The 13,179-nt window shown below is 44.0% G+C and overlaps 1 protein-coding gene across 1 annotated transcript in view; it reads left to right on the top strand.

The window, feature by feature from the left end:
* The window catches only part of ism1 (isthmin 1), a 93,997-nt gene that overhangs the window by 59,710 nt on the left and 21,108 nt on the right, over positions 1 to 13,179 (top strand). The window contains exons 3-4 of the mRNA XM_070888776.1: positions 9,502 to 9,760; positions 11,001 to 11,144. Coding sequence (XP_070744877.1) covers positions 9,502 to 9,760; positions 11,001 to 11,144 — 403 coding nt within the window. The remainder of the gene's footprint in view (positions 1 to 9,501; positions 9,761 to 11,000; positions 11,145 to 13,179) is intronic.

Here is a 13,179-nt window from a genome sequence, read left to right as displayed (position 1 = left end):
TTTCAACTCATATCTCCAGATCATTAGTCCAGGCCTCTGGATTACTAGTCCAGTATCATAACTACTATGCTACCGTTCTCAGTAATCTGTGTAGAGAGAAACAGAGTTAACGTTTCAGGTTGGTGACTTTTTGTCAGAACTGGTAAAATTAGAGATGTAACAGGCTTTACCAAGTGCAAGGGCAGGGAAAGAAGGGGTTGGAATAAAAGAACAAAAGGTAAACACAGAAACATAGAAAATAGGTGCAGGATTAGGCCATTTGGCCTTTCGAGCCTACACCACTAATCAATATGATCATGGCTGATCATGCAACTTCAGTACCCAACTCCTGCCTTCGCTCCATACCTCCTGATCCCTTTAGCTGTAAGGGCCACATCTAACTCCCTTTTGAATATATCCAACGAACTGGACTCAACACCTTTCTGTGGTAGAGAATTCCATAGGTTCATAATTCTTTGGGTGAAAAAGTTGCTCCTCATCTCGGTCCCAGATGGCTTACCTCTTATCCTTAGACTGTGTCCCCTTGTTCTGGACTTCCCCAACATCGGGAACATTCTTCCTGCATCTAACCTGTCCAATTCTGTCAGAATTTTATATGCTTCTATGAGATCCCCTCTCATTCTTTTAAATTTCAGTGAATATAAGCCGAGTCGATCCAGTCTTTCTTCATGTGTCAGTCCTGCCATCCCGGGAATCAGTCTGGTGAACCTTCGCTGCACTCCCTCAATAGCAAGAATGTCCTTCCTCAAATTAGGAGACCAAAACTGCACACAATACTCAAGGTGTGGTCTCACCAAGGCCCTGTACAACTGCGGCAAGACCTCCCTGCTCCTATACTCAAATCCTCTCGCTTTGAAGGCCAACATGCCATTTGCTTTCTTTACTGCCTACTGTACCTGTATGCCTACTTTCAATGACTGATGTACCATGACACCCAGGTCTTGTTACACATCCTCTTTTACTAATCTGTCACCATTCAAATAATAATCTGCCTTCCTGTTTTTGCCACCAAAGTGAATAACCTCACATTTATCCACATTATACTGTATCTGCCATGCATTTGCCCACTCACCTAACCTTCCAAGTCACCCTGCAGCCTCTTAGCATCCTCCTCACAGCTCACACTGCCACCCAGCTTAGTGTCATCTGCAAACTTGGAGATATTACATTCAATTTCTTCGTCTAAATCATTAATATATATTGTAAATAGCTGGGGTCCCAGCACTAAACCTTGTGGTACCCCACTAGTCACTGCCTGCCATTCTGAAAAGGACCAATTTATTCCCACTCTTTGCTTCCTGTCTGCCAACCAGTTCTCTATCCACATCAGTACATTACCCCCAATATCATGTGCTTTAATTTTGCACACCAATCTCTTGTGTGGGACCTTGTCAAAAGCCTTTCGAAAGTCCAAATATACCACATCCACTGGTTCTCCCTTGTCCACTCTACCAGTTACATCCTCAAAAAATTCCAGAAGATTTGTCAAGCAGGATTTCCCTTTCATAAATCCATGCTGACTTGGACCGATCCCGTCACTGCTTTCCAAATGTGCTGCTATTTCATCTTTAATAATTGATTCCAACATTTTCCCCACTACTGATGTCAGGCCAACCGGTCTATAATTACCCGTTTTCTCTCTCCCTCCTTTCTTAAAAAGTGGTGTTACATTAGCTACCCTCCAGTCCATAGGAATTGATCCAGAGTCGATAGAAAATGATCACCAATGCATCCACTATTTCTAGGGCCACTTCCTTAAGTACTCTGGGATGCAGACTGTCAGGCCCTGGGGATTTATCAGCCTTCAATCCCATCAATTTCCCTAACACAATTTCCTGACTAATAAGGATTTCCTTCAGTTCCTCCTTCTCACTAGACTCTCGGTCCCCTAGTATTTCCGGAATGTTATTTGTGTCTTCCTTCGTGAAGACAGAACCAAAGTATTTGTTTAACTGGTCCGCCATTTCTTTTTTCCCCATTATAAATTCACCTGAATCTGACTGCAAGGGACCTACGTTTGTTTTCACTAATCTTTTTCTCTTCACATATCTATAGAAGCTTTTGCAGTCAGTTTTTATGTTCCAAGCAAGCTTCCTCTCACACTCTATTTCCCCCCCTCCTAATTAAACCCTTTGTCCTCCTCTGCTGTATTACAAAATTCTCCCAGTCCTCAGGTTTGCTGCTTTTTCTGGCCAATTTATATGCCTCTTCCTTGGATTTTAACACTATCCTTAATTTCCCTTGTTAGCCACGGTTTAGCCACTTTCCCCGTTTTATTTTTACTCCAAACAGCGATGTACAATTGTTGAAGTTCATCCATGTGATCTTTAAATGTTTGCCATTGCCTATCCACCATCAATCCTTTAAGTATCATTCGTCAGTCGATTCTAACCAATTCACGTCTCATACCATCGAAGTTACCTTTCCTTAAGTTCAGGACCCTAGTCTCTGAATTAACTGTGTCACTCTCCATCTTAATAAAGAATTCTACCATATTATTGTCACTCTTCCCCAAGGGGCCTCGCACAACAAGATTGTTAATTAGTCCTTTCTCATTACACATCACCCAGCCTAGGATGGCCAGCCCTCCAGTTGGTTCCTCGACACATTGGTCTAGAAAACCATCCCTAATACACTCCAGGAAATCCTCCTCCACTGCATTGCTATCAGTTTGGTTAGCCCAATCAATATGTAGATTAAAGTCGCCCATGATAACTGCTGTACCTTTATTGCACGCGTCCCTAATTTCCTCTTTGATGCTGTCCCCAACCTCACTACTACTGTTTGGTGGTCTGTACACAACTCCCACGAAGCGTTTTCTGCCCTTTGGTATTCCGTAGCTCCACCCATACCGATTCCACATCATCCAAGCTAATGTCCTTCCTTACTATTGTATTAATTTCCTCTTTAACCAGCCATACCACCCCACCTCCTTTTCCTTTCTGTCTATTCTTCCTAAATGTTGAATACCCTTGGATGTTGAGTTCCCAGCCTTGGTCACCCTGGAGTCATCTCTCCGTGATGCCAATTACATCATATTCGTTAACTGCTATTTGCGCAGTTAATTCGTTCATCTTATTCCGAATACTCCTCGCATTGAGGCACAGAGCCTTCAGGCTTGTCTTTTTAAACACACTTTGCCCCTTTAGAATTTTGCTGTAATGTGGCCCTTTTTGCTTTTTGCCTTGGGTTTCTCTACCCTCCACTTTTACTTTTCTTCTTTCTATCTTTTGCTTCTGCCTCCATTCTACTTCCCGCTGTCTCCCTGCATCGGTTCCCATCCCGCTGTCATATTAGTTTAACCCTTCCCCAACAGCAGTAGCAAACACTCCCGCTAGGTCATTAGTTCCAGTCCTGCCCAGGTGCAGACCATCCGGTTTGTACTGGGCCCACCTCCCCCAGAACCGGTTCCAATGTCCCAGGAATTTGAATCCCTCCCTTCTGCACCACTCCTCAAGCCACGTATTCATCTGAGCTATCCTGCGATTCCTACTCTGACTAGCACGTGGCACTGGTAGCAATCCTGAGATTACTACTTTTGAGGTCCTACTTTTTAATTTAGCTCCTAGCTTCCAAAATTCGTCTTGTAGGACCTCATCCCATTTTTTACCTATATCATTGGTACCTATATGCACCACGACAACTGGCTGTTCACCCTCCCTCTTCAAAATGCCCTGCATCCGCTCCGAGACATCCTTGACCCTTGCACCAGGGAGGCAACATACCATCCTGGAGTCTCAGTTGCAGCTGCAGAAACGTCTAACTATTCCCCTTACAATAGAATCCCCTATCACTATCGCTCTCCCACTCTTTTTCCTGCCCTCCTGTGCAGCAGAGCCACCCACGGTGCCAAGAACTTGGCTGCTGCTGCTCTCCCCTGATGAGTCATTCCCTTCAACAGTATCCAAAGCGGTGTATCTGTTTTGCAGGGGGATGACCGCAGGGGACCCCTGCACTACCTTCCTTCCACTGCTCTTCCTGTTGGTCACCCATTTACTATCTGTCTGTGTAACCTTTACCTGCAGTAAGACCAACTCACAAAACGTGCTATTCGCAGCATCCTCAACATCGCGGATGCTCCATAGTAAATCCACCCGCAGCTCCACTGCCACAATGCGGTCTGTCAGGTGCTGCAGGCGGATGCACTTCCCAAACATGTAGTCGTCAGGGACACTGGAAGCGTCCCTGGCTTCCCACACAGCACAGGAGGAGCATAACATTCTGCCTTCGTATTTTTGCCACCAAAGTGGATAACCTCACATTTATCCACATTATACTGCATCTGCCATTCATTTGCCCAGTCACCCTGCAGCCTCTTAGCATCCTCCTCACAGCTTACACCCGCCAGTCAGCTTAGTGTCATCTGCAAACTTGGAAATATTATGCTCAATTCCTTCATCTAAATCATTGCTGCATATTGTAAATAGCTGGGGTCCCAGCACTGAGCCCTGCTGCACCCCACTAGTCACTGCCTGCCATTCTGAAAAGGACCCGTTAATCCCAACTCTCTGCTTCCTGTCTGCCAACCAGTTCTCTATCCACGTCAGTACATTACCCCCAATACCATGTGCTTTAATTTTGCACACCAATCTCTTGTGTGGGACTTTGTCAAAGGCCTTTTGAAAGTCCAAATACACCACATCCACTGGTTCTCCCTTGTCCACTTACATCCTCAAAAAAATTCTAGAAGATTTGTCAAGCATGATTTCCCTTTCATATATCCATGTTGACTTGGACCGATCCTGTCACTGCTTTCCAAATGCGCTGCTATTTCATCTTTAATAATTGATTCCAACATTTTTCCCACCACCGATGTCAGGCTAACAGTCTATAATTACCCGTTTTCTTTCTACCTCCTTTTTTAATTTAGCTACCCTCCAGAACTGACCTAGAGTCGATAGACTGTTGGAAAATGATCACCAATGCATCCACTATTTCTAGAGCCACTTCCTTAAGGTCTCTGGGATGCAGACTATCAGGCCCCGGGGATTTATCGGCTTTCAATTTCCCATCAATTTACCTCACACAATTTCCTGCCTTTTAAGAATTTCCTTCAGTTCTTCTTTCTCACTAGACCCTCGGTACCCTAGTATTTCCGGAAGGTTATTTGTGTCTTCCTTCATGAAGACAGAACCAAAGTATTTGTTCAACTGGTCAGCCATTTCTTTGCTCCCTATTATAAATTCACCTGAATCTGACTGCAAGGAACCTACGTTTGTCTTCACTAATCTTTTTCTCTTCACATATCTATAGAAGCTTTTGCAGTCAGTTTTTATGTTCCCAGCAAGCTTCCTCTCATACTCTATTTTCCCCCTCCTAATTAAACACTTTGTCCTCCTCTGCTGGATTCTAAATTTCTTCCAGTCCACAGGTTTCTGGCCAATTTATATGCCTCTTCCTTGGATTTAACACTATCCTTAATTTCCCTTGTTAACCACGGTTGAGCCACCTTCCCCGTTTTATTTTTACTCCAGACAGAGATGTACAATTGTTGAAGTTCATCCATATGATCTTTAAATGTTTGCCATTGCCTATCCACCGTCAACCCTTTCAGTATCATTCACCAGTCTATTCTAGCCAATTCACGTCTCATACCATCGAAGTTACCTTTCCTCAAGTTCAGGACCCTAGTCTCTGAATTAACTGTGTCACTCTCCATCTTAATAAAGAATTCTACCATATTATAGTCACTCTTCCCCAAGGGGCCTCGCACAACAAGATTGCTAATTAGTCCTTTCTCATTACATATCACCCAGTCTAGGATGGCCAGACCTCTAGTTGGTTCCTCGACATATTGGTCTGGAAAACCATCCCTAATACACTCCAGGAAATCCTCCTCCACCATATTGCTACCAGTTTGGTTAGTTCAATCTATATGTTGATTAAAGCCGCCCATGATAACTGCTGTACCTTTATTGCACGCGTCCCTAATTTCCTCTTTGATGCTGTCCCCAACCTCACTACTATTGTTTGGTGGTCTGTATACAACTCCCACTAGCGCTTTCTGCCCTTTGGTATTCCGGAGCTCCACCCATACAGATTCCACATCATCCAAGCTAATGTCCTTCCTTACTATTGCGTTAATTTCCTCTTTAACCAGCAATGCTACACCACCTCCTTTTCCTTTCTGTCTATCCTTCGTGAATGTTGAATACCCCAAAGTATTTGTTCAATTGGTTTGCCATTTCCTTGTTCCCCATTATGAATTCACCTGATTCTGACTGCAAACGGCCTGCATTAGTCTTCACTAATCTTTTTTCTTCACAATTCTATAGAAGTTTTTGTATTCAGTTTTTATGTTCGCTGCATGCTTACTCTCATACTCTATTTCCCCCCTCCTAATTAAACCCCTTGTCCTCCTCTGCTGAATTCTAAATTTCTCCAGTCCTCAGGATTGCTGCTTTTTCTGGCCAACTTATATGCCTCTTCCTTGGATTTAACACTATCCCTAATTTTCCTTGTTAGCCACGGTTGAGCCACCTTCCACATTTCATTTTACGCCAGTCAGGGATGTACAATTGTTGTAGTTCATCCATGTGATCTTTAAATGTCTGCCATTGCCTATCTACCGTCAACCCTTTAAGTATCATTCGCCAGTCTATCCTAGCCAATTCACGTCTCATACCATCGAAGTTAACTTTCTTTAAGTTCAAGACCCTAGTCTCTGAATTAACATGTCACTCTCCATCTTAATAAAGAATTCTACCATATTATGGTCACTCTTCCCCAAAGGGCCTCGCACAACAAGTTTGCTAATTAATCCTCTCTCATTACACATCACCCAGTCTAGGATGGCCTGCTCTCTAGTTGGTTCCTCGACATATTGGTCGAGAAAACCATCCCTTATGCACTCCAAGAAATCCTCCTCCACAGTACTGCTACCAGTTTGGTTAGCCCAATCTATATGTAGATTAAAGTCACCCATGATAACTGCTGTACCTTTATGCATGTATCCCTAATTTGCTGTTTGATGCCATTCCCAATCTCACTCCTACTGTTTGGTGGTCTGTACACAACACCCACTAACGTTTTCTGCCCTTTGGTGTTTCGCAGCTCGACCCATATAGATTCCACATCATCCACGCTAATGTACTTCCTTACTATTGCGTTAATCTCCTCTTTAACCCATAACGCTACCCCACCTCCTCTTCCTTTCTGTCTATCCTTTGTGAATATTGAATACCCCTGGATGTTGAGTTCCCAGCCTTGGTTACCCTGGAGCTATATCTCCGTAATCCCAATTATATCATATCCGTTAACAGCTATCTGCGCAGTTAATTCATCTACCTTATTACGAATGCTCCTCGCATTGAGACTCAGAGCCTTCAGGCTTGTTTTTTTTAAACACTCTTTGCCCTTTTAGAATGATGTTGTATTGTGGCCCTTTTTGATTTTTGCACTTGATTTCTCTGCAGTGTGGAAGACAGAAGTGTTTTAAATATCAAAAGGGATGATGGTGCAAGGCAAAAGTGGTGGAAAAGGACAAGTAAAGAAACAAAAGATGGGTCGAGAGGAGTTGCAAATGGCAACAGCAGAACCATTACGAGCACCTGCTATCCACAAAAAATGGGAGCAGTGATTGTGATCTGAAGTTATTGAAATCAATCTTCAGTCTGTAAGGCTGTAAAGTGCCTAATCGAAAGATGAGGTGCTGGGCCTCGCTTCCATTGAGCTTCATTGGAACAGTGTAGGAAGCAAAGGACAGAGAGGTCAGAGTGGGAGTGGAGAATTAAAATGGCAAGCGACTGGAAGCTCAGGGTCACACTTGCAGACTGAACCGAGGTGGTCAGCAAAGCATTCACCCAAACTGCTCGCAGTAGAGCTTGGATTATCATTGCCCAGGAAGGCTAAAGCTCTAACTCCACGCTCGGCATTTAGAGAACTGCTGTATTTCTGGATCATAAGATTGAGAACATCACAAGTTGACCCACTTGTGCCAAAGCCAGTATGGCAATCTTATTCATGCTGACTTTTTCACTGAAACTATCGAGAGGGAGGATTTCACCTCCTTTGTCTCTTATATGTTTAGCACGTGTTGCACGCAGTCTTAAAATTCTTACGCCATGAACTTTTCTAAACCGCTCTGTCTATTATATTTTCATATTGGTCTTTGGTATGGATCGGCTTTTGAAGCTCCTGTTTCTCCCCATCTAACAAAACAGTTCCTATTTTTGGTGATGCTGCAGCACGTCTTTCATTAAACCCAGGCTGTAAGCCAATGTTAATGTTTATCTGTTTGGATGGGATGTGGTTTTTTCCAGCACTAAATCCGATCAGCTTGGTGCCGGCCCAGATCAAGTGTGTTGGCTTTTGAGTGGTACATGGAGTGACAATGAGAAGATGGAGAGTCTGGTTTGAGCTTGTTCCAGTTGGCTCTGTCATCCGGCCACATCCTGGACTTAGTATTTTTAAAATCACATATTTTTGTCAGATATGCTTTGGTCACATACCATACCGTGACCAAGATGGTCACGAAGATGGTCACAAAACATACCGTGACCAAGATGGTCACGAAGATGGTCACATACCATACCGTGACCAAGATAGTCATGAGGATGGTCACATACCATACCGTGACCAAGATGGTCACGAGGATGGTCACATACCATACCGTGACCAAGATGGTCAAGAAGTGCTGCTTCTAAGCCTCCACCAGCACCACTAGAAGGGGTTCAAGTGTGGATGACTTGCCCTCTGTGGAAAAATGTTTGCCCTTACTCCCAGTAATTAGGCTAAAATCTGGAACTTGCCATCTGATGGAATAATAAATGTCAATATAATTTCTATTAATCCGTGACACAGCGTAGTGTGCCATAATTGTTGTGGCAGGGCACCTAATGGCGACTGCCGTTAGTTAGACTCGCCCTTGCACATTTAGGTTTTTTTATTTTTTGCTTGGCAAGTTGCTGAAAGTGCAAAGTGATAGCGTCGCAGCGAGGGAAATTAGGCATCTGGGACCTGAGTGAACAGGGCAAGTAACTGTATCTCCTTAATCCATCAGATTGAAGGATTAAGAAATTAACAGCACAAAGACTGAGAAGGAAGTGTGAATTAGAGTGGGTGAATTCAATGTCAAATCAGGTACATAAAGAAAATGATAGAAAGATTGGATTGAGAGAAAGAAAAAGAGACAGAAAGGAAAAGTTTTTTAAAATAGTTACATTTTTTTAATCTCCAACAACAATGAAAACCTGAAGGACTGAGACTCCACACTTGGAATAGTTATTTTTCAGTGCCAGAGAGGTTGATTGGCAGTAATTAAAAGTTATTACATCTTTAAAAGGGTAATTAGACTTGAAATGAATTGGTTTAACTTTCTGTGGCAAGTTTAGTTTGTATCTATTGTGCAAATACAGCAACTTCATGCCGTTCAATGCGTTTCAGCGCCCCTGTCGGAATTAATTTCTGTTCTTATTCAATAATAAATGAAGATGAACTTTTTGTTGTATAGTTTTTAGATATACATACGTGCCATAACATTACCTGTTTTGAACTGTGTAGGTCACGATTGAGGTCGTAGATGGAACTGAAATAGAGGCAGAGAGAGATTTACGGAAAGTGACCAAACCGAGCTGGCCTGTGCCATCATCCGACTGGAGGAATTGGTGGCAAAAATCATCAGCGACAGCTCCCCGGAGCGACGGTGATCAGGAAAATGGCCGTGCCAGTGAAGACAGCAACTTCTTGAATCCTGTGGGCAGCTGGGATAGAAGTACAGTTACTCATCGGAGATGGGAATCCAAGGGGCAGCCTGAATACGGTACGTCTACATTCCTCACTTGTTCTGGGCATCAGAGAAACTGAGAATTTGAAAAAAGATGTTGGAACTAAGCCAAGTGAAACAAAATAGGTATGCGCTACAGTGGGAATATACTCTCTAGTAGTGATTGATGGAAAGCAAGTTGTGCAGGAAAAACATCTGCGTCGATGTGGCAAGATCCCAATGAATCATATTTGCTTTTTTTGTTGCCAAGATGACAGAGCGAGTAAAATTGACATTGATTCTTCCCCCTCAGTATGTTCTCTTTGTCATTCCAGAAGCAATAATAAAAAGTACGAGAATCTAGCTGCTAAATGCGTTTTTAATTTCTTGTTTACATCATCATCATAGGCAGTCCCTCGAAGCGAGGATGACTTGCTTCCACGCCAATAAGGGATGAGTTTACAGGTGTTTCAATGAAGGACCTAATATTCCAGATCCCGAACTACATCCTGAAGGGTGGAAGATGCCTGTGCGTGGATTTTTTTAACGTGTGGTGGCCGTTGCACACCAGCCACCACACGGACTTGACAGAGCTAGGTCTTGGTCCAGTGGCAAGAGTTAACCAAGACGATTGGAGACTAGCTCTGCTGCACAGACCTCGTGCGCACACATATCGCAGTGTGTGCTGTCCCTGGGCCCTCGGCTCTTCTGGCCCCAAACTCATGCTTCTTCTGGGCCCCGATCACGTCACTCTGCAATCTCTCGCTGCTCCGTCGCCCCACTCCTGCTGTACCTGCCTATGCTCCAATCACCCACCTGGACCTTGAGGATGTCCAATCCAGTTGCCCTCTTCGCTGCCGTCGCCCTCCTGCACCAGCTCGCGCAGTACCTTGCAGTGGCATGCCGCCACACTGCTCCCAGGGCCACTCGCCGCTTCTTTTATGGCCCTGACCTGCCGCTGATGGTGGTCACTCGCAGGTCGGGGCCGCCACACTGCTCCCAGTGCCGCCGCTTGCTGCCGTTGTTTACATGCTGTCTATCTGGTAGCAGTGAGAGGCCAGTGATGAAGGCTGCTAGCTTCATAATCAAGATTTACAGCTGAAACATTCCAGCTGCTTTGGCTTAGAAAACCAAAAAATGTGCAAGCAATCCTTTGTAGGGTTATGTGTGTGAAAGTTATTTGAATGGCATGCGAACGGCAGGATCTGGGCCTAAGCCCCAAATCGAGCATGTGGTCCCAATTATGCATCTCATTGCAATGGCAGCTAACTGCGAGTATGCTTGCTTTTTCATGCAGATTACGCAGATGGAGACGGCGACTGGAGCCCGTGGTCACTCTGTAGCGTAACCTGCGGCAGTGGCAACCAAAAGCGAACCAGGTCCTGTGGGTATGCTTGCACCGCCACTGAATCAAGGACGTGTGATATGCCAAACTGTCCTGGTCAGTAACCAGTTTTGATTAAATTATACTGTAAACTTATTCATTTCATGAACACAGTCTTAAATGAACATTCAATTAATACGCACTGTTGTGTGGATAGAAAATTAGTCAACAATAAAAACACTGTAAACACAATCAATGAATTTTATGTGGTTGACAATTAAAAAGTAACAACAACTTGCATTTATGAAGTGTCTTTAACTTAGTAAAATGTCCCAAAGGCACTTAACATCTCACTGGCTGTCTGACGTGATGCCTGAACTACGAGAATGGAATTTTTTACCCACTTATTTCAACCATGTCAAAAATAAATTGTGAATTTGCAATTGTGAAGTAGAAGCTGTGGCTCAGTATGTAGCACTCTCATCTCTGAGTGAGAAGGCTGTAGGTTCAAGTCCCACTCCAGAGACTTGAGCACAAAAATCTAGGCTGACACTCCGGTGCATTGCTGAGGGAGCGCTGCACTGTTGGAGGTACCGACTTTTACATGAGTTGTTAAACCGAGGCCCCGCCTGCTCTTTCAGGTGAACGTAAAAGTCCATGGCACTATTTTGAAGAAGAGCAAGAGAGTTATCCCCTGTGTCCTGGCAAATATTTATCCCTCAATCAACATAATTAAATCAGCTGATCTGGTCATTATCACATTGCTGCCTGTTGGAGCTTGCTGTGCACAAATTGGCTGCGGTGTTTCCTACATTACAACAGTGACTACACTTCAAAAAGTACTTCATTACCTGTGAAGCGCTTTGGGACGTCCTGAGATTGTGAAAGGTGCTATATAAATGCAAGTCATCCTTTCAAATGCAGTTCTATGGCGAATGTGTCAAGTTTCCTGGACATACTGAGAAAAGTAATGTGGTGTGGACACATTATTCAGGTGTGATGAGAAAAGTTGTTTGGGTTTTTGCTGTTTGGAAAAGTGGAAAGGCAGGAAATGAAGAAGATGTCTCGATGGTGTGATGGAATGGATAGCTGCAATATCAGAGCGCTGATACTATCAACCAGATCACAAAGTAGGCCATGGTTTAGCAACCTCCAGAATTGAGAAGACATGTAGAAAGTGAGCGAAAGACTGGTGCTTTTTCAAAAACATGTAATTCACGGTCTTTACAGAATTGTTGTTGGTGCCATTAACATCTATTCCTTCTTGTTTGTCACACTCCATATGTTAATGATAGGTCATCCAGCCAATCGGAAAAATCTGAGATTTCTTCTTTAGGTTTTTGGATAGAATCACATGATCATCTCGTTCCTACTGTCCCAGGGGATTATTTGGCTGCAACTTGCATTTATATAGCACCTTTAACGTAGTAAAATGTCCCAAGGCGCCTCACAGGAGCGTTATAAAACAAAATTTGACTCCAAGCCACATAAGGAGATATTGGGGCAGGTGAGCAAAAGCTTGGTCAAAGAGGTAAGTTTTAAGGAGCATCTTAAAGAAGGCGAGCGAGGTAGAGAGGCGGAGAGGTTTAGGGAGGGAATTCAAGAGCTTGGGGCCCAGGCAGCTGAAGGCACGGCCGCCAATGGTGGAGCGATTAAAATCGTTGATGCGCAAGAGGCCAGAATTGAAGGAGCGCAGAGATTTCGGAGGCTTGTAGGGCTGGAGGAGGCTACAGAGATAGGGAGGGGCTTTATTATCTGAACACTTGACCTTTACCCTCAATGCTACTCCATTCATGGACAGAGACAGCTACCATTCCATAAATGTGCAGCTAGCCTGTGACCATGGGAACCAAATTATACAAACAAATGCCTCTTGACCTGGCAGCTTTCATGATTCCTCCATTCTACATCAGTCCGTGACATGACTTGAAGATTGCAGGGAATGCCTGCTGGGGAAGCCAAATGTGTGCATGACAGCAATGCAAAACCCAAGGACAAGATCTGAGGAGAGATAGAATGTGATACACTTTGGGTTCAGCGCACCATCAACCTTCTCGAGCAGCAATTCACATGCCTGGCCAAATAAGGAGGGGAGTGCTACAGTACAGTTGCAACCAAGATTTCAAAGAGTAATGTAGCCTCTGCACAACTC

This window comes from Pristiophorus japonicus, chromosome 9, assembly GCF_044704955.1.
Source record: "Pristiophorus japonicus isolate sPriJap1 chromosome 9, sPriJap1.hap1, whole genome shotgun sequence".
Classification (NCBI taxonomy): Eukaryota; Metazoa; Chordata; class Chondrichthyes; family Pristiophoridae; genus Pristiophorus; species Pristiophorus japonicus.
Note: the sequence above shows the minus strand (reverse complement) of the source record. Positions and strands in the feature narration are given on the sequence as shown.